Source organism: Nanorana parkeri, unplaced genomic scaffold (assembly GCF_000935625.1).
Source record: "Nanorana parkeri isolate BGI_ZX_2015 unplaced genomic scaffold, ASM93562v1 scaffold2513, whole genome shotgun sequence".
Classification (NCBI taxonomy): domain Eukaryota; kingdom Metazoa; phylum Chordata; class Amphibia; order Anura; family Dicroglossidae; genus Nanorana; species Nanorana parkeri.
This window is the reverse complement of record NW_017308781.1, coordinates 73,892-96,483: the sequence shown is the minus strand read 5'-3', so window position 1 is coordinate 96,483 and position 22,592 is coordinate 73,892. Positions and strand designations below refer to the sequence as shown.

Genomic DNA, 22,592 nt, shown 5'->3' with positions numbered 1-22,592 from the left:
GAGGTCAGATAGAAGACTGAAGGGGAGGACAGAGGTCAGGTAGAAGACTGAAGGGGAGGACGGAGGTCAGATAGAAGACTGAAGGGAAGGACGGAGGTCAGATAGAAGACTGAAGGGAAGGACGGAGGTCAGGTAGAAGACTGAAGGGGAGGACGGAGGTCATATTTAAGAAAGAACTCCTCAGTTTACAGATCTGGCCGATATGAGCTGCAGAATTATTATTTTTTACACTTCTTCCTTTAGTGTGTTTATTGAGGCAGCTGAAAGCTGACTTCTGATTGGTTGCTGCAGACCATTGCACCATTCGCTGTCATAGCGATCATTGGATGCCGGCGGAAGATTCACGCACACCGCTTCCAAGCTAGATTGAGACGGTGAGAGCAGCGCTCGGCATGGGTACGATTTATAGCCGTGCCGCCATTAAGGGAAGAATTAGCCGATGGCGACTCGGATATTAAAGGGTGAGGAAGCCGTGAATTATTTTCTTTAAAGATCTTATTGCTTACAATGATGATTCTACCTGACGAAAGGCCACTTTTAATGAGGGAGAAGAGGGGAAAGTTGTGATTTAATGCCGGCTCTGACTCCGATTTTTTTTTCCTTAAACACATTTACGGCTTTTTTCCCCTGTTTTATAAAGGCGAGTGACCTTTTTTCTAGCAATCTGTCGCGCCCAGGTGCGCTGATAAAACAGTTATTCATTGCGATTGTACATTGAAGAATTGGAACGCGTGACGCCGCGCCGCACATTTCTGCCAGATATTAAAGATTTTTTTTTTCCCCCCCCAGCTGCTATTAGCACTGAACAGTCAGGCGTACATTGCGATCCTCCAGAGGTACAACAAGAGCCAGTTGTCAATAAGTGATCCACACACATAAATCAGGATTCCAAACATACACACGGCTGACATACATGTGAACTGTTTTTCCTGACAAAGGATTTTGAATTCTATTTGGCCAGTCTTGTTATTTGCACAGCTTTGTAACACCACACAGGCAGATGGCATCTCAAAGTACTGGTTCAGCTTTGCCATTTCCGTAACTCAACAGCTCAGCTCCTCCTCCCAGCAGTAACTAAACAACTTACCTCCTCCTCCCAGCAGTAACTCAACAGCTCAGCTCCTCCTCCCAGCAGTAACTAAACAACTTACCTCCTCCTCCCAGCAGTAACTCAACAGCTCAGCTCCTCCTCCCAGCAGTAACTAAACAACTTAGCTCCTCCTCCCAGCAGTAACTCAACAGCTCAGCTCCTCCTCCCAGCAGTAACTAAACAACTTAGCTCCTCCTCCCAGCAGTAACTCAACAGCTCAGCTCCCCCTCCCAGGAGTGGCTCAACAGCTCAGTTCCCCTTCCCAGGAATAACTCAACTGCCGACTTCTCAGAGAGGGGGACACCAAAATGGCTGCCAGTCATTTTAGTGTCACCGGGAGCAGGCTGTAACCCCCGTGTGACACCACTGCTCCCAGTGACTTGCAGTGCCTCGTGGGACTTGTAGTTTCATCACAGTTGCATTGCTGAGGTTGTGCTTTATCTTTGCACTGACCACCTAAAGTTGTCCATTACCCACCTCAGGATCACCCTTTACTTCTGCGTCCCCCCCGCCCCCCGGTAAGTGGTGAGCGGTCATGGTCTCCTTCTCTCCTTGCTGGCGTGACTTGGCATGAGCCCTCGCCATACTTAGCATGCTAGCCGGGTATTTAGAACTGAAGTGGTTTCCACACAATTTAGAAATAGACAGTTTATTAATTTGAACTGCAGGCACATGCAGAAGAGGCCCGGAGATTGACATCCGCGGGATTAGTTTAGCCCTGTTTTTTTTTTCCAGAGGTCATCTCCATGGCGCTCAGGAAGAATGCCGGAATAATGGGCCCTCGCGTTCTTCCCAGGGCCGCTCTCAAAATAAAACCAATACATAACGTTTCACTTACTGTCTCCCGGGCCATTTTTCACCAAACAATATTGCTCCGGGAATGTTTTATCTATCTCTTTGTCGGGATTTGATTTTTTTTATTTTATTTTATCCTAACCTGTTTCTGGTCTCTTCTGCCCCCATGGTTGGCAGTTATGATGAAACCGTAGTTAAACGGCGGAGAAAAAGGCAAGGAGGAGAGTTTAATCTGCCTGGGACCTGTAATTACACCGCTCTGTACTGGTTAATGGCATTCAAACTAAAGATCAATTCCTTTTTATGGGTATTCTTCACGAGAGATCACTTGGCTGGCTGATGCCCCATCGAGCCGGGAGATGCTACATAGAATGTTTCTGCTCAGACAAATGATCAAACGAGCTTTGTGTTTGGAAAAGGCGAAATAGCACAATAGCGCGTGCAGGGCGCGCGCGAAAATAGTACATAAAAGCTTTGGAAATTTCTGGCTTCTGACAATTTCGTCTGACATTTTCATCACCCCCCTTTTATTTCTCTCTCTCTCTTTTTTTTTTCTCTCCCTCTGCAGTCAATGCTGTTATCGGCTTCTATCAAGCGGGAAGGGGAATCGCCGACGGCTTCACCGCACTCCACGGATGACATTCACCATTCGGACAGATACCAGGTGCGCAGCTATTGAAGTAGCACAATGATGCAATGCAGCGGGATGAAGTGATTGGCTAGTTATTAAGCGGCAGCAGTGGAGTCCTTCAATACAGTGGGATAGTGGGGTCTGCACTGGTCTCCAACCTTCTTCTGTATATTGGTGTTCATACATTTCACTGAAGGTCAGAATTCTGAATCCGAGTTAAGGATGAACTCCGGGGATATATAATGGATACATAATTGCAGCTCAGTGTTCAGTAATACATCATTACCTATATTTTTAAATGCATGCAGCAGGGCCGGCCCTATATTAAGGCATGCTGAGGAGGTGGCCTCAGGTGGCATCTCATTGGTAGGGTGGCAGGTGTGGGGGGGCGTCCACAGTGTCCCAGGTTGCTAAGAGCTGTGACACTGTCCATCTTCCTGCCCAGCTCACTGATATCATTAGTCATCGTTGTCAGGGGGCTGAGCAGGATGCTCTGGATGGTGTCCCAACAAGCTCCTGGCAACCTGGCATCAGTGAGCTGGGCAGCACAGGACAGAGATCTGCTGATAGCACAATGCCTCTAACACAGTTGCTCATCCCACCATATCCAGTCCCCTCCCCGACGACTGCTATCTGCAGCACACTAACTGGACAAAGAGCCACTGACAGCATGGTGGCTCTCCTCTAACACAGCCCCCCATCCCACCATATCCAGCCCCCTCCCGGGCAACTGAAATCTGCAGCACTCCAACTAGACAGAGATCCGCTGACACAATGGCTCTAACACAGTCACTCATCCCACCATATCCAGTCCCTTCTCGGGCGACCAATATCTGCAGCACCTCAACTGGACCAAGAGCAACTGACAGCATGGTGGCTCTCCTCTAACACAGCCCCCCATCCCATCCCATCATATCCAATTCCCACTTCCCTGACCACCGCTTTCAGCAGCACCCCAACTTACTCCCACTCTATGGCCTCAGGCAGCATATAGAGTAGGGACAGCCCTGGAAAGCAGGGTAAGTACCTACATTTAATCGGCGTCAGCCCCTTGCAATCAGACTGGGAGAGGATAAAGTAGCACAAGGAGCAAATCGGTTGTGCTTCAGTACTTATTTAAACAAAACATGAGGGGTACTGCAGAGCAAAAACAACATTACTATGAAAATATAGATCGAGCCAGGAGCATTTGAAGGGGGAAGCCCCAAAGTAATGCTGGGGCATTCTCCTACTAAAAAAAAAAAACCTGCCCAGCGAACAACTTTAAGCTTGTAGTATATTAGGATGCAGAATGTGGAGGGACAACGTGTTAGTCAAATATTCCCTTGTACTGATAATTACCCCGCAGTGACAGGATATAGGCCCTTCCTTTAATAAAGCCATGTTGTAACTGTGTGACTTCATACAAGGTGGCAGCAAATTGCATGCAGTACCCTTGCACATCCTGCGCTCATCTCCAAAGTGCCTCTGTAGAACAGTGAAAGCTTTTCATTTCTGCCATGTCTGAGTCAAGCTGTCACAGCGAGAGTGACTGTGAGCGTTCAGTGATAGGAGTGTGAGAGCTGGCACTCGCTGGATGGATCTGGTCCAGCCTATAGAGAGTGCGGCTTTTTCTACACAGCGCTGTCACTGCAACGGGACTGACATCCCCCTGTCTGAGAGCCATTAGTACAGACAGCCTGGCGGATCTACGCTTCTCCAGAGCTGACAAGTGTGGAATTGCAAACCACTAAATATAGAATAGTCACCGTCTGAGCGTAGGAAACATTTGTATCCCTTACACAGAATGGGAAAGGATACGTCTCCCAAAAATTCTGTGTGTTTGACAAAAAAGATGCAAAGATTGTATTCACAGGAGAAAAAAATACCGCTGCTGGACGTCTTCGAACTATACGTGCCCAATGGTTACATTGTTTTATTTAATTCTTTTAATATTATTTTACTCTTAAGCGCTGGGCACATAAGAGAACAAAATCATCCGTCACAGATAAAAGCAAAGCTGCTGCTGCTTTAGTGGAAATGTATAGGAAGTGCGGAGTTGCCTAAATTAAAGTGACACTAAACCCCGGAGTTAAATCTTAAAAATCCCTTCGAGTCCCTCAAATCTGAACAGCAATGTATCTTATTTGTGTATCACTCGGCTGTAGATCCTCCAATCATCTCTGAATTGGTGCTGACACTGTCCTTCCTTCTGGAGGTGGGGCCACTTGTAAAGTATTATTCAGTTCTCTTAAAGCAGGCCTCCCCCCAAACTATGTGCATTTTGGAAATCCCAAATATGCCGTTTACAAGCGGCCGCTGTCACCCGTTCAAGTTAATGATCAGGTGACAGCGGCTGCATCTGTAGGCGGTACGCACAAAGTAATTGCATGTGATACAACTGCATGTGGTTTGTAATAGATCACTGTTCCTGGACACATCTACTGACAGTGATCTATTCCTAACGTCATGCAATCATATCACATATGATTACATGTGGAGTACTGCTCAGACGCGGCTGCCGTCACCTGATCATTAACTTGCACGGGTGACAGCGGCCGCTTCTCAACTGCATAATTGGGATTCCTGCCGCAGGAATTTGTACGTTCCTGCCGCAGGGATTCCAAAATCAACATTCACGTGGTAAAAAAGTCCCTCGCACTCCAATGAGAGTTTCACTCAATGTTCTTTTTTGACAAAAGAATTGGCACTTCGTATAGTAACATATAGGAACCGTATAGGTCCCTTCTTCAGACAAATACAGGCAGTCCCCGAGTTACATACATCCGACTCCTATTTACAAACGGAGGCTATTACTGTACAACAGGGGTAGTTGTAATGCTACCGCGCTCATACCGACCAGGAGTGCCCGCCTTTTTGGGTCTGGTTCGTAGTCCTGTACGTACATTAGACGAAGTTGGCTCTTGTTAGACGTGCAGACGAGGGGTGGCCCGCCTCTTCTCCCGGGTCACTGTGAGGTTTTTACTGCCGTCTGTATCCTCATTAGAAAGATTAATTCTCACTTCCTGTCTTTGAGACAACAGGAAGTGAAAGGATATCTACCCCAAGGAAGGGAAATTCACTCCTGTAAGAGTGATCATGGGAAAAAGGTATCTCCACTGAAGCTTTATCACCAAACCTTGTTTCCAGAAAGTGAGGTGAAATCTTCTGAACGGGGGCGCACACACAGCAAAACAAACATTGCAGGGGGTTAACCCTTCCCTATGCTATCCAAACCAAAAAGAAAAAAAAATTGTGGCTGGAGTTGCACTGTACCTGTTCCAACTTACATACAAATTCAACTTAAAGTGACATTAAAAGATATTTTTCCCGCCCCCCAATTTTAATTAAAGCACTTACCTTAAATGATGTCTCTTAATCCGATCTTCTTTTTCTTTCCTGTCGTTTTCATCTGTCCCTCCAGCACTGCTGCGGGTCTCCGATCCAGCGCTGACTTCTCTGTCCTTGCTGGCACTTCCTGTATCACGGTGTCTGCATGCGGGTGCACGCCGTCCATAGACTTACCTTGTGTCTCTCCTCGTCTCCCGGCCGAAAATGTGAACTGCGCATGTGCCCACCCCAAGATGCTTTTCGGCCACCCGAGAATTTTCACATTTTCGGACGGGAGCGCGCGGGGAAGGCAGGGTAAGTTTAAACCGCTTTTTAAGTGTTTTTTTTAAACACTTTTTGCATATATCTACTGCTTGCTAGCCTTATACAGTGGCATCACAAGGGGGGTGCAGTGCGCACCCGGGTGACACTATTGGAGGGGTGACACCAAAATGACTTGCAGTCATTTTGGTGTCACCCCCCTCTGAAAAGTCTGGCGCTCGTTCATGGACCGAACGCCCGACAGTATCAGGAGAGAGGAGGGGACCCGGCGGCATACCTTATCCCGCCGGGTGGCTGTCTCCTCCTCTCTCTGCCGGCGTCCATCACCTAGATGGCCGCCAACAGGTATCAGAATACTGCCGCGCGTGCGCGATGACATGATCGCGCACACGCGTGTTATGAGTCTCTCTCGTATATTAGTTTCACCTTTTAAGTTGCATTAGTGAAATAAATGAACTTTGCACGATATTCTAATTATTCGAGTTTCACCTGTATATCTGCAAAAACACCGGAGGGTTTAATAGCCCTTTAAGAACAAACCTACAGTCCCTATCTTGTTCGTAACCTGGGGACTGCCTGTAAACACTTTGTCTGCCTGAAGAAGGGCCCTATATGGTTCCGAAATGTTGCTATACATTGTGACAATTCCTTTGTCAATAAAGAACATTGAGTGAAATTCTCATTGGAGTGCGAGAGACTTTTCTACCACGTGACACTGATCTGCAGAGGTTTCAGCACCCACCCATTACCTTGGGGTATATCCGGTCAGGAGTGGTGCGATGAGATCTACTTGAATTCCAAAATGCACATTCACCCGTAGTGTGAATGAACCCTTAACCTCCTTGGCGGTATTCACGAGTGTGGCTCGGGTTTAATTCTCTGTACCATAAGCGGTAACTCCGAGCCACATTCGGGAATACACAGCGCGTCTCTTACCTTGTCCCTCGAGCCGCGTCCATCTTCTGTCCCTTGCGAGTGTCCGTGTCGCAGGGGGGCAGAACCGGCGGGAGTTTTTCAGGCCTAAAATGTGGAATATAACATGGGTGCAAAAATGGAAAAAAGGGCCTCAGTCATGAAGGGGTTAAAAAAAACAAAAAAAAAACCTAAAACAAATAGAACGAAAAAAAGAGAAAAAAAAATCATACCGCCAGGGAGGTTAAGGGACAAGCAAGAAAACTAATATTTATGTGTTTTACTATATTCACTTAAAGGAGAACTATGGGGTTAAGTCTTTTCCCCATAGTTTTCCTTTGGGTAACGGGAGGATTGTTCGCTCACCTCCCGATCTACTGAGCCGACCTGTGACAGTCTCATTGCCACAGGTCGGCTAGAACTATGAGGCGAGTGAAAAGCACTCCCCCCCCCCTCATAGTTCTCCTTTAATCGATGTTGGTGGTTTATTATAAGCATCCAAGACTCACCTTCCCCTCCAGTGGTCCGACTTCCATGAGCTCTGTCGCCAACATCTTCTCCTTAGCTTCTACGGGGTCCCATCGGCCAGATGCACATCCAGGACTGCTGCTGTATCCCAATATGATGGAGTCGTTTATTTCCGAACTGCAAACATAAAATCGCATAAAAGCATTACAAGCAGGTTTCAGAAACAAGAGCGGCCATGACACAGACGCGCCGCAGTGTGGATGAGATCTGGAAAAGGTTTTAATTCTATTAACACATCCGGCAAGGACACGCAGGGACGCGCAATGGAATCACAAGCATGTGTTCATTGAGCTGCCAGCATCTGAAATTCCAGATAATCCACTTTGTTATGTTCTATGTCGGAGGGTCATTGTCATCGTCCACCAACGCCGAATCCACTCAGGATATGAAATAAATAAATAAAAAGCCTATTGTACTTAAAGCCAAACTCCGGGAAAAATGACCATTTACACCGGGTGTGTGACTTATCATTAAGGCCCCGTTCACACTGAGCGATTTATTGCGCGGTAATTCCCGCGATATCGCGGCTATTTACCGCGCGATATCGCTCTACAATGCAATCCAATGGGGCTCTGTCCGTCGCTGTCGCGGGTCGTGCGTCGCTACAGCAGGACCCTTTTTGGAGCGGATTTTGCCGCGATTCTAGCTTGTTCAATGCAAGGCCCCATCACACACGATGACGTGTGATGTGTATATAGCAGGCAGTATATGACGTGTGATGTGTATATAGCAGGCAGTATATGACGTGAGGTATATAGCAGGCAATATATGACGTGAGGTGTATATAGCAGGCAGTATATGACGTGTGAGGTATATAGCTGGCAATATATGATGTGAGGTGTATATAGCAGGCAGTATATGACGAGTGAGGTATATAGCAGGCAGTATATGACGTGTGAGGTGTATATAGCAGATGGTATATGACGTGTGAGGTGTATATAGCAGGCGGTATATGACGAGTGAGGTATATAGCTGGCGGTATATGACGTGTGAGGTGTATATAGCAGGCAGTATATGACGTGTGAGGTGTATATAGCAGGCAGTATATGACGTGTGAGGTGTATATAGCAGGCAGTATATGACGTGTGAGGTATATAGCAGACGGTGCATCATCAGCACAGGGCGGACATTGATCTCATTACATTCTGTATATCACGGGAATCTTCTCTCGTCTCTGGTGAAAGTCTTGATTTCCCGCCTTCTGGTTGCCATGGTCACACTGCCGGCGTCGTCACGTAGGCGTGCCCTCATTCCAGCGTGAGGTAGTCACATGATCACAGCAAAGATGGCGCCCGCGGCGAGCGGTTCCTGGCTGTGAGGAGAGGTCGGAGAATCCACCGCCATCCGCGCGGGGCCTGGGACGGCGGCAGTGAGGCCCCGCTCAGCCCGGCTATGACAGGCCGATGCGTGAGCGGCCATGCAGAGTGACGGCAAGGAGAAAGTGGGTTTGTTTACATCTGTGCGGTAGGGGAAAGGGGAGGAGTGGATGTCTTGTGTACTTGTATGTGTCCATAATCTGAGCCCGAGCTTACCCCTCTCTGCTCTTCCTCCACAGACCTTCCTGAGGGTGAGAGCCAACCGACAGACCCGGCTGAATGGTGAGTAAGGAGATCACACAGGGCAACCAATCAGATGGCAGGACCAGGCCTGAGGTCTCCCAGGGCAACCTATCAAATGGCAGGACCCGGCCTGAGGTCTCCCAGGGCAACCTATCAAATGGCAGGATCCGGCCTGAGGTCTCCCAGGGCAACCTATCATATGGCAGGACCCGGCCTGAGGTCTCCCAGGGCAACCTATCAAATGGCAGGACCCGGCCTGAGGTCTCCCAGGGCAACCTATCAAATGGCAGGATCCGGCCTGAGGTCTCCCAGGGCAACCTATGACAGGACCCGGCCTGATGTCTCCCAGGGCAACCTATCAAATGACAGGGCCTGGCCTGAGGTCTCCCAGGGCAACCTATTATATGGCATGGCCTGAGGTCTCCCAGGGCAACCTATGACAGGACCCGGCCTGAGGTCTCCCAGGGCAACCTATCAAATGGCAGGATCCGGCCTGAGGTCTCCCAGGGCAACCTATGGCAGGACCCGGCCTGAGGTCTCCCTGGGCAACCTATCAAATGGCAGGACCCGGCCTGAGGTCTCCCGGGGCAACCTATCATATGACAGGACCCGGCATGAGGTCTCCCGGGGCAACCTATCATATGACAGGACCCGGCCTGTGGTCTCCCTAGGCAACCTATCATATGACAGGACCCGGCCTGTGGTCTCCCTAGGCAACCCTGTCCTAATACAGCGGAATCTGTATAAAGTGTTATATTGTTACATGGGGTTGTAATGCAGAGAATTGTGTCATATGTATCATTCCGTGTTCACTCAGCCCGGTGCCAATAACACTGTGTAGACTGTACACAAGCCAGAGCCGCTCACTGTGCGCGATATTGTGTATCCCGCCTGGAACAAATTGCCGTGTTTTTATATTTTCCAGCAAATTTCTGCACATGATAACGCCTAAAGGCAGTCAAGGAGGGAGATAGACGGACAGGTTGGGGTAAAGAGTTCCAGAGGATGGGAGAGACTCTAGAGAAGTCCTGGAGGCGAGTATGGGAGGAGTGGACAAGGGAGCTGGAAAGCAGGAGGTCAATGGATGAGCGGAGGGGACGTTTAGGGTTATATATTCTCCGTCCTGCGCCGCGCTCAGGAAGTGTGACCATTATAGTGGCGGTCAGTTTGTATACAATAGTATCAGGCGCAGCGAGTTATGTATACATTGTCGCTGTATGGTTTCATCCACCTCCTGATTGTGTGTACTACGCTACACCGCAGTGCCGATATATCACATTCACTCTATGGTACTGCTGCGGGTGGGAGAACGTTTGTTATTTTCTTCCATTATCCAATCAGGTCGGGGAAAATGCCGCTTTGAATTTGCTTTATATTCGCGGTAGTGACGGGCCCAACACCCTCCTGTATTCCAATTCGACCTTTAGAAGATGGAAAAAGTTCAAACTCAATGAAAGTCTATGCGGCCAGAAGTCAGAAAATCCAATGTCCCCATTCTGAAGGCTTCTATGCAAGTTAGTGGCCATAAAAGGTGTATGGGGATCCGGGTACTGCCCTGGGGGACATGTATGGGGGTCCGGGTGCTGCCCGGGGGGACATGTATGGGGGTCCGGGTGCTGCCCGGGGGGACATGTATGGGGGTCCGGGTGCTGCCCGGGGGGACATGTATGGGGGTCCGGGTGCTGCCCGGGGGGACATGTATGGGGGTCCGGGTGCTGCCCGGGGGGACATGTATGGGGGTCCGGGTGCTGCCCGGGGGGACATGTATGGGGGTCCGGGTGCTGCCCGGGGGGACATGTATGGGGGTCCGGGTGCTGCCCGGGGGGACATGTATGGGGGTCCGGGTGCTGCCCGGGGGGACATGTATGGGGGTCCGGGTGCTGCCCGGGGGGACATGTATGGGGGTCCGGGTGCTGCCCGGGGGGACATGTATGGGGGTCCGGGTGCTGCCCGGGGGGACATGTATGGGGGTCCGGGTGCTGCCCGGGGGGACATGTATGGGGGTCCGGGTGCTGCCCGGGGGGACATGTATGGGGGTCCGGGTGCTGCCCGGGGGGACATGTATGGGGGTCCGGGTGCTGCCCGGGGGGACATGTATGGGGGTCCGGGTGCTGCCCGGGGGGACATGTATGGGGGTCCGGGTGCTGCCCGGGGGGACATGTATGGGGGTCCGGGTGCTGCCCGGGGGGACATGTATGGGGGTCCGGGTGCTGCCCGGGGGGACATGTATGGGGGTCCGGGTGCTGCCCGGGGGGACATGTATGGGGGTCCGGGTGCTGCCCGGGGGGACATGTATGGGGGTCCGGGTGCTGCCCGGGGGGACATGTATGGGGGTCCGGGTGCTGCCCGGGGGGACATGTATGGGGGTCCGGGTGCTGCCCGGGGGGACATGTATGGGGGTCCGGGTGCTGCCCGGGGGGACATGTATGGGGGTCCGGGTGCTGCCCGGGGGGACATGTATGGGGGTCCGGGTGCTGCCCGGGGGGACATGTATGGGGGTCCGGGTGCTGCCCGGGGGGACATGTATGGGGGTCCGGGTGCTGCCCGGGGGGACATGTATGGGGGTCCGGGTGCTGCCCGGGGGGACATGTATGGGGGTCCGGGTGCTGCCCGGGGGGACATGTATGGGGGTCCGGGTGCTGCCCGGGGGGACATGTATGGGGGTCCGGGTGCTGCCCGGGGGGACATGTATGGGGGTCCGGGTGCTGCCCGGGGGGACATGTATGGGGGTCCGGGTGCTGCCCGGGGGGACATGTATGGGGATCCGGGTGCGGCCCTGGGGGACATGTATGGGGGTCCGGGTGCTGCCCTGGGGGACGGGAATCAATGGTGGATAAAAAAAGGACTTTTAAAAAGAAACGGTGGGGTTCCCCTTCCCAAACAATACCAGAACCTTTAGGTCTGGTAGTAGTTTTAGGAGGGACCCCAAGTTACAATAAAAAAAAAGTGTGTGGGGTTCCCCCTCAAAGTCATAGCAGGCCCTTAACGTCAGTTAGGAATTTAAAGAAGGAACCCCACCCCGAAAAATGGGGGGGAAAGACGTGGGGTCCCCCCCTAAAATTCCCAACCAGACTCTTGATCAGAGCACAGGCCTGGCAGTGCAGGAAACGGGGGGGAGGGGATACACAGTGCCCTCTGGGAGGGTGCCCCGATACACAGTGCCCTCGGCACTGGGAGGGTGCTTTTCCAGGGTCGCCCCTGAAAAAGCCACTTGTCCTCGTGCCGATGGGGCCAAGGGCCTCTTCCCCACAAGCCCTTGGGTGTTGGTTGTGGGGGTGCGGGCAGGGGGGGTACCCAGATGTGCCCCCCCTCCTTGTGAATGAGTAAGTGGTACTTGTACATCTACCCATTCACTAAAGGGCTAAATCAAATTTTTTTAAAAGAGGCCAGAGGCCAGACTTTTGAAAAAAATCCTTTATTTGAAAAAAACAAGACAGGTTTTTTAAAAGTCTTCTATAAAAAAAAAAAAAAAAAAAATGGATCCACCGACCTAATCCAGGGTCAATCACGACGTCCAGCGTTGTCCACGACGACGACAACAACTCGACAAAATAAAACAAGAAAAAGCAATATTTAAAAAGCCCGCCGACCCGTCCGCTCACGACGAACTCCTGCCGCAGAATGGCAATCTGACAGATGCCGGCAAAATATAAACAATTGGGCGGAGCTAGCTGTGACAGCTAGCTAGCTCCACCCAACTGTTTACATTTGCCTGTCATCTGACAGGTAAGTCATGATTGGGCAAAGTCTTGCACCTGACCTGTGGGGACCTCGGTGGTTGAACACCCTGACATTTTGTGTGTTTTATTTATTTATGTATTTCTTTACATTTTATTATTTACTTTGTAATCACCTTTTTTATTTCTAGATAGTTTTTTATAAAAAAAAAAATTCACTTAACTTTATTGCTATCACACAGAAGCTAACAAGCCCATATATGATAGCATTTGGAGGTGACTGGCTCTATTTATGGAACCTGTCACCTCCAATACAGAAGATGGAGCTCAGCATTGCACTCGATCTTCTGTACAGACCCCCATGTGACAGCCGACACAGGAAGGCTGCGAGTACAGCTCTCCTGTCTCACTGATCACAGCAAATCGTAGAACAGACGTTGTCCGGGCTGCTCCCCGCTCTCCATCCTGAAATCATTACGTGGGTCCCCCAGAAAAGCGGTGGATCCCAAAAACCGTAGGGGGTGGACCTTTAGAGGGGGAGGAAGGACAATGGAGGCAGGGGGTGGACAGACAAAGAGGCTGCTATATAAGTGATCTGGGAGGCTGTACAGCCACCCGGATCACTTGCACTGAAACAAGCATCGGCTTTCCCGCTGTACATTTAGCCCTGCTTGCCCGAAACAGGGCTAAATGTAGAGAGAGAAAAAAACACCCAACTAGAGCCCAGAACTGCATGTCCCGGCTGCATGGTATTATAGAGCTACACTATAGATGCCCCTTTTCTTCTCCTATAAATCTGAGCAGGTGGAAGATGTTAGAGGTTTACCTGCATCCCCTCCCCCATTTACCCCTTCTAATTGTTACGGGTCTCCATATCTGGACCCCGTACCCAGCAGCTGTGGTATCGGCACCCGTTATGGCTGTTTGACTTTCTATGGTGCAACACAGCTGACTTTAGAAATCTTTGGCCTGTCAATGGAAAGCAATGTCCTGACTGCGTAGAATAGAATACAGCGGCTTCTCTAAGGCCCCATTCACACTGAGCGACATGAAAATAGCGCGATATTGAGCGACTTGTCGCTATTGGGCTGTATGCAATCAGGAGCAAAATCGCTCGAAAAAAGGGTCATGTAGGAGCGACAAGCTACCAGCGACGAGCTACAAGCGATATTGAGCGACGAGATGTGAACAGCTCCATTGAAATGGATTGGAGAAGCTACATAGAGCGATATCGCTGCAAAAATTGCGCGATAAATCGCTCAGTGTGAACGGGGCCTAAGGGTTGTATGGACAGCTATTAGAAGGGCTTTGTATGCCCACACAAGGTCGGCAGCAGGTTAAATCTACCTGTCGGTGAATTCCTAATGATCCCAGACGCATCACACACTGATGCTACTGACACGGGCCCTAACAGTGCTACACTAATGACAGAGATTGGAGTGGGGGGGAGGGGGGGGGCCTCACCAGTCAGCAGATGGACGGCACGCTGGCAGGTTTAGTGGAAAGCCTCTTTACAACTTCTTTCTGCCTTCTGCAGTTCTCTGGCTGGCCAGGCACTGGCTAATCTGCAGCTGCGTGACTGTGAATGTCTGCTAACCCTTACACATTTAATGAGGCACAATAACCGCTCTCCAGCAGTCCTAAAACGTTCTTGTTGGAGCTGGCTTAGTGCCCTTAGGCACTGCAGCTGTGGAGGAACTACAACTCCAGACTAGGAGTGTACGGTGGGAATTATAATATGACATAACAGCTGGAGCGCGCAAAGTGTGTTTTCTGATATCGGAAACTAGTTGACTAGTTGTGCCCGGAGCCTCTATGGGGATGAATTACTACCTTCCTGATGCACACAAACTGTATTTGGAAAGGAATAAAGATGCTCATTGGTTTGCCCTTTAAAATATAAGCATGTGTTACACAAAGCTTCGTAGCACACCCTTCCCTTGTTCCATCTTCCTGCAGACCTGAGAGATGCAGAGTCCCTCCTAAGCAGCACTTCTCTCCTGCTGTCCTGTGCATGCTCCAGCATCTCCCATAGAGGCGCCGTAGCATGTCAGCCATGGCAGAGAGGGCTCAATATTGATGGGAGATGGTGACCCATACACAGAACCAGCTGCGTCTGTGAGAACATGTTTCTTTCTATGATGGGGGAATGGGAGGGTGGTCTAGGGTACTTCATATAAAACTATACGCTTTGTTTTTATTCCAGTGCTCAGATTTTAATGTCTTGTGGTTTTCTTATAGTTTTAGCTTATTAAAAAGGAGAAATGTAAAATGTTCGCTTACTCATAGTCTGCTTTGTACAAATGAATTGGCATCTCCAAGTAAACATCTAAATACAGTTCTGAAATTCCAACGTGGAGCCGTGGAAGCTTAATCATAGAGACTAGGGCTGGTACTGATTACAATTTTCGTGTTCGATTAATCGATTTTTTTTTTTTTTTAATCGATTAATTTCAATTAATTATAACGCACATACAGATCCAACTACTTTTAGCTTTATTTAATTTTATTTCTGCTGTGATTATGACGCCTCATTAAAACCCCAAAAAATCTCTTGATGTGTATTTCCATATAGGGGACGAGGTGTCTTCAAAATGCGCACATTGGGGCAATATACTTTGTTGATGCTCTGTAGGGTCTCACCAGGGGTACGTGGGGTCTCACCAGCCTGGTTAGACCCCACAGAGCTCTGGTAAGGACCCTGGCGAGACCCCACAGAGCCCTGGGCTCTACCAGGGCTCTGTGGGGGTCTTACCAGGGCTCTGTGGGGGTCCTACCAGGGCTCTGTGGGGGTCTTACCAGGGCTCTGTGGGGGTCTTACCAGGGCTCTGTGGGGGTCTTACCAGGGCTCTGTGGGGGTCTCACCAGGGCTCTGTGGGGGTCTCACCAGGGCTCTGTGGGGGTCTCACCAGGGAGGAGCGTGCAGGACTAGCTGGTGCCGACGACATCTGCCTCTGACGCATCTCTCTCCGGGAGTCATGTCTGTGGCTGTGAGAATCTTGCAATGCCTCATGGGATTTGTAGTTCTACCACAGCTGGAGGGCCGGAGGTTTGCTACCCCTGGTTTACATACTATAAGAAGCCGGGGGCCAGAGGGTCTGCAGACGAGATGCCGCCTGTAACCCTATTTGGGTTACCTGGTTCCCGGTATTCGGCCCGTCGTTCTGGCATTTGTTTCCATGAAGTCTCCTCTCCTGAACAGACCCTCTCCTGGTATATTTATTAATTTTCGGTGTCAGTGGTTCCCGGTGCCCTTTTCATGTAATAAGCTTGCAGCAGCAGTTTTACACATGTGCTTGTCTGTCTTCTGCTTCCTGGATTTGCTGTCCTCTGTGTAGAAAACATGTGTTTTATTGCATTGGATAATCCATAGCTGCCACCACGATAAAATCTCTTGACCTTTCTGTCCGTGTTCTAATTGCCTCTCTCGGCTTGTAGTAAAGACAGGGAGCCTCTGTAACACCTGAAGTTCAGAGCTTAATGATGTTAAGACCTTTTTTAACGTAATGTTCACATTATGAGCGCTCAGCTTTTCACCTGCAGGCATAAGGTTTGAATAATAACAAAAGATCATATTAAGTAGACTTTTTCTTCTTCCCCGCTGCCACTTTTCTTTGCCGCGGCTGAATTGCATTATCTTTTCCTGAGCAGCACTATCACCATTCCGCGTTTCTTCACTTTTGATTAGTTGGGGAAGGTGGGAAACGCGGGCCCATCTGACGACAGTAGATCAAGACTGAGGGATTAGTGAGCTAATTAGAAATGATCGGGCCCATCGTTATTAATTAGTCATAGCTCGGTCTCACTTGCCTGTTCTTTTAAGCAATTCCCCTTGCAGGATGGCTGTGCGGTCACCCCGGGCCCCAGGGAACATGTTCTCGTTTTTTTCTTTTGATTGGATGTGAAAAGTGACTTTTCCAAGAGGTTGGACAAATCTTGCCGGCTCGAAGAACTTTTCCCTCTTGAGATTTCCTTTCTGAAGACCTGGTCATGAGGGACTCCGGGTTTTAGTGAAGGGGAACGGGTTATCTTTCATCGTTCTATAACAAAGATGTGATTAGAGGGTCATTTTGCCCAAAACTGAGATTTCTGTTCTAGGTCAGGTGGTGAGTTCTGGTTTTGTTCCCTGAAACTGAACTCGGAAAGTGACAATTTACAGTTAAAGCGGATCTGTGCACTCGAAAATCTAATTCTACCAATGCATCCCTCTGTATGATGATTGATAATAACACAGACATGTCGGGTGATTGTGAAATACTTACACTTGCAGAGCGTTCACTTCCTGCTTTGAAAGGGCAAATGACTTCAGTTTGGCAAAGCAATGCATCCTGGGATTGCCTTGTCATCAGCAGAGCATTGCTGGGAAATCTCGATCTGTAATCTCAGGAGATCTCAGGGAAAGGCATTTTCCTCCCCTGAGATGATGCGCAGGGTCACATGTCTAGTCACATGTGCCAGAGTTCTAGGAAGTAAGCTAGTAATCTGCTCTTAGTAAACATGGCCACTGGAGAAGAGAAGTAAGGAATGCAAAGAATACAAAGCCGGCAATTATCTAGAAGTATGTGTTTGTAGATTGTCATCACAAAACATTTCTAAAGGTGTGTTTGTTGTTATTTTAAAGATAAGGGTAAAGGTCCGCTTTAAAGTGAACAGACGTACTAATAAAGTAGGAAAATAAGGTGTGTGGGGACAAACAACGTAAGGGGGCATTCTAATGGGGGCAACTAGTGATAAAATAAAAAGTCCAGCAGGGATGGTGGAAGCTCCTCAGAATGTCTACGGCAGGTGACTGCTCTAGAAAGCACGAATTTGTCTTTTATGCAGTCCTCCAGATATAAGAATGTTTTTATCTCTATTTTGGGTGGTAAGGTTCACTAAAGGAACTTATTCTGTCTGTGGTGAAATCCTGGCTTGTGTTCGGTCCCTGAGAATTGGCACCGTGTGCTCCTCTGGTTAGATATCAGTTTGTGAAATTGAGACCGTTTGTTATAAGACGAGTGCTAACGTGTTTTTCTTTTTTTTCCCCCCTTTTTGCATCCACCAGCCCGGATTGGGAAGATGAAACGGCGAAAGCAAGATGAGGGACAGGTATGTCCACTCTGCAGTCGGCCGTTGTCTGGATCGGAGGAGGAGATGAGTAGACATGTGGAACTGTGTCTGGCTAAGGTAGAGGAACCGGGAGGTGATTCTGGCCACCCGCTGTCTTCTCTCACTTCCCTGTCTCACCTCTGCTGCCTAACACTGGGCCCCTTGTAGACTGTCAGCTCTGCTGCCTAACACTGGGCCCCTTGTAGACTGTCAGCTCTGCTGCCTAACACTGGGCCCCTTGTAGACTGTCAGCTCTGCTGCCTAACACTGGGCCCCTTGTAGACTGTCAGCTCTGCTGCACTCCTCTGCTCCTGCTATCCTGTTACTGACATCTCTAGCGTGTGTTTAACTCCTCTGTTGGTCTTAGGTCAAGCTGTTCTTTACTGATGACTATCTATAATATATATTGGAATATAATTCTCTAGCTGTTGGCCTGTACAGCCCTAGTACTTACACTGCCATTTCTGCCTCATTGTAGAGAGAGTCCAGCATGAATGAAGATGACTCTGTAGACATTGAAAATGAGAACGGTCATCGGTTTGAAGAGTATGAATGGTGCGGACAGAAGAGGATTCGAGCCACAACCCTGTTGGAAGGCGGATTCCGCGGTAAGTACCATCCTGCACGTCATTGCCGGTATAGACTAGCAAGCCTTCAGAATGCTCCTCTGTCCTGATCATTTTGTACCGTCTTTTTGCTGTCGTATTGTGTCCTTGTGACTTCCTTTTCTGCTGGAGCTACCAGTAGCTTGGAGGCCAGGAACCTTCACCTGAGCATGCAGCAATGTTATATTTGCTTCATCTTCTATGTTCTTAGCTTCTTACTGCGGTATGTTGTCTGATGTGTCCCAAGAGTGGATTTTAAAGCAAGCCTGTGTATTGCTCATGCTGGGCAAAGGAACAGATTTTAATCTGCTAATATTTTAGGCTTTCCTGGTTCCTCCTCCTCCTCAACATTCTAAACCTTTGCCTTTTTATTACATACTTTATTTTAGTCCAAGTGATGTCATCACAGGGTCTCTGGGCTTCTTTATGCAAAACAGGTGGATTATGGCTGGTGGGAGGGGCCAGCCATAATCCACAGCACCTTGCCTCAGTACCTCTCAAGAGCCCTCAGTCCTAATGCAAGCAGTGGATGGGCTCTTGGGATTGATGCTGAGCCTACATGATTGAAAGAACTGAAATCCAATGAATGAAAAGGGCGGGGCCAGGGACAGTCAAGCTAAAAAGGAGTTATATGATGCTGGCTGCTCTCCAGCCAGGAAATGAGGCGGAGCTCTATCGGACTTGCTGAAGCTTCTTATGCACATTGTGAGACACTCAGAGTGTGCAGTGAAATCAGGAGAGTAGCCGGTACAAATGGGAAGGGCTGGAGTTCAGATGTAAGATTCCTCACCCTGAAGTATATCCTCTCCTTTTCTTGGCTGCTGGGAGTCATTTCCAGGTATGAAGAGACATGTGACCACACTGGTTCCTAGTCCAGGACTTTCCAATGAGCACTATATCACCCTCTCTCCACAGGGTCATTTGCAAAGAAGGCCATCCCTATGAAAGAAGCCCACCTACATTTTTGGTTGCTGTTCTTGATTTGCTGCTGCTTCACTCTTCCCATTACAGCTATTGGAAATTCTTACCAGCCTATACAGTGCAGCGATAGTGGATGGACATCTCAGTCCCGCCCACTAACATGGAGGCATTTGATGGACAGGCCAGGGGACTCCTGGTCTGTCGCACCCATTGCATGATAGGAATTGTAGTTTGTTCCAGCTGCCCTCTCCAGTGACAGGAGCAGAGGTCAGCATTTCGCGAATACCTCCTCCTGGGCATAGCTATGGCTACTTAGTCAGTCATGACGTCGCAGACCATTACAAGAAAAGGTTCTGTTCAGCTTTAAGGTGTTTTTTGTATCAGAGAACTGTTGATGACATTCAGTGTTCCTGATGAGTTGCTGAATGCGTCTTGGCAGATCTATCTGAATCCCGTGTACTGCTCTCATTGAAGTGGTGCCGCCTTTGTGGAGAAAAATCTGTAAAGTGAATCTAAAACCAATAGTGTTATCTGTGCTCAGAGGGAAAGCGTTGTCATCCCTTAAACGGCTTACCACACATAAAAGGAGACAACATAGAGCCGAGATCCGCACATTGAGCGCACAGACAGACGCCCGCCGCTGATTGCTTCTGCTTGTAAACAAAGCCTGATGGTGATAAGTGGGGTAATGACTTGGGATCGGCTCTTTAACCCTTTGCCAGTTGCATGCACAGTGCTGGAGTATCATCTGCTTTCTTTCCCCCAGAAGGATGCCATTTTGTTTTCCCAGCTTCGGCCTTGTATGTAATTCTCCCACAGCCACCAGTTTTAGGCAGAGTCTACCTTCCATGTGTCTTGTTACACCATATTCAGGGCATTCTGGTGACACACACACCATACCTGAATCACAAGGTACTTCTACCTGGCTGAACATGGCTCCACCGCATCATCTGGGCCAAGAATTGTTTACACATTGACTACAAGCCCCATCTGACACCACAGCAGAGAACATGCTGGCAATCCCTCCTCTGTCACTGCCATAGTTCAGTACTTCTTCCAGCCAGGTCTGTACCTCCATAGAGGTCTGGTCCTGGGGAAGACTTTGCAGGAGCCTGAACATTGATCATGGTTGCAATGCTCTGCAATGCATTTAATAAATGCACTTTTATTTTAATGTTTTATGAAGATCCATTTATTTTATTTATTACAGGTATTTATATAGCGCTGTCAATATACTCAGCACTTTACATAGTGCACAATCGCATCAGCCCCTGCCCTGAGGAAGCTTACAATCTAAGGTCCCTATCTCGCATACATACAGGAGTCCATTAACCTACCAGCATATCTTTGGAGTGTTGGAGGAAACTCACACAAGCACAAGGAGAACATCCATACATTTAAAGAGCATCATCATGGCTTCACCACAGCCATACTGCTGCTTTAAAAATGAGTGATGTTTACTACGTGCTCACCCCTCCACTGATTTTGGGGCTGAGACCGGAATGTATTATAGTCGTCCTTGATTGGTCTGAGCTGTGCATTGTGGGAGAAGGTCACATGCTGTCCCCATAGCTGCAAGCAGTGGGTATTTTGGCATCTCTGAGGTAGTGGAGCACAGACAAGTAGAGTATACTCGGGGTGGAGGTTAAAGGGACATGAAATGGACCCTAAAATGCAAGTCTCTTTAAATTATGCCTCATGTTTAGGGAAAAGGATCATATAGCAGATTATGACTAAAGGGAACCAAAGAAAATATAGTTTAGACTGGAACGTGCAATATCTAGCAATGCTTTCTTTTTATTTGCTTGCATGGTAGTTGTTGTTTACTATGCACTATGGGTTTAGTTTTTAGCTAACATGGAGATACACACAAAGATTTCAAAATGTTCTATAGACGTTTACAATGCCTGTGGAAGATGAAAGCAGTCTGTATTGGTTCTGGTCATCTGTTCCCATCTTATCTGCAGACAGCCAAACTTTGAGGAGCCGAGTTGCAATGGTATACACTCAATCCCATATACACTCTTGTAATGTCACTTCTTTTTTTTTTTTTTTGCCGTGCGTGTCCAGCGATGGGGCAAACGTAATAAATAGTATTTGGAAGTTGTCGGATGCGTCTTGGCGTGGAGGAGACATGAGCGCGAAGTGAGCAGTATGTCAGTCTATTGATCGCACCTCAGCCAGGAGCAGTAAAGGCACATGCCTCTAAGCACAGGCAGCAGCGTGCTTAATGTGATTGAAAGGCAGTTAAAATGGCGGTGACCTTTTCAGGGAAAATTAGATTGCCTGCCAAGAGTGGTTAGAGGGAGTGATAACGCCAGCTTGAGGAAACTGTCCGGTTGGATTGTAGGTGAGATAAGGAATGTGAGCAAGTGTAGAGCACCCTCTGCGGCACCCCTGGATATGTCCTACAGATGGGGGTGCCAGTGTGCCTCCTAATTTGCTGCTATGTGGAAGTGTTTCAGGCGGGGATATATACAATACCTGGCCGGGTGTTGGTATACCTTCTATGTCAGCAAATTTCAAGTCCCTATAACCTTTGTGCACCATTTTTACAGAATTGTTCCAGGTTATACCAGTAAAAGGACAGCCGGTCTAATCTTCCATGACACTAGAAATCCACCTCAGGTTGCTTTCTTTGCAGAGAAGTTCACGTCAAACCCAATCTGCCTTCCGCCGTCAGATGCCAGCCGCCCAGATTCTCTCAAGTCTGCTCGCTGCATCCAGGTTGCGTCAGTCAATCACCTTTCAGCCTCGCTGCTGGCAAGATGGCAATTTAGGGCAAGGAAAGTGGATCATGAAATTGCTTTCCATTTGGAAAATCTACTTACAAATTTCACTTTGAGGACAGGAAAGTTTGTCCCGGAGGAGCAGTAGGCTCCAAGATGGGAGATACTGGAGAATTAATAAGAGGAGCAAGTTTTACAACCTATTGAATCAAATGCAATTTATACGTAAACATCCCCGTTCCCTGGGCAGGTGCGCGTCACTGGGCAGGTGTGCGCCCCCGGTCCCTGGACAGGCGTGTGCCCCTGGTCCGGCGCGTTCCCCGAACTAGGAGGATCTGCATATAACTGGATAGGAAGCTGGAAGGGCAAAAGTTAAAGTTTAAAGGCACAGTCTGCCTTTTGCTAATAATCAGTAAATGCTCACACATTAATAAAAGAAAAAAAAATGCATGGGGGGGGGGGGGGG

At 48.9% G+C, this 22,592-nt stretch overlaps 1 protein-coding gene across 1 annotated transcript in view; it reads left to right on the top strand.

Moving 5' to 3' along the window:
• The window catches only part of RNF220 (ring finger protein 220), a 231,236-nt gene that overhangs the window by 161,239 nt on the left and 47,405 nt on the right, over positions 1-22,592 (top strand). The window contains exons 5-8 of the mRNA XM_018573743.1: positions 2,454-2,549; positions 9,103-9,145; positions 17,828-17,949; positions 18,350-18,479. Coding sequence (XP_018429245.1) covers positions 2,454-2,549; positions 9,103-9,145; positions 17,828-17,949; positions 18,350-18,479 — 391 coding nt within the window. The remainder of the gene's footprint in view (positions 1-2,453; positions 2,550-9,102; positions 9,146-17,827; positions 17,950-18,349; positions 18,480-22,592) is intronic.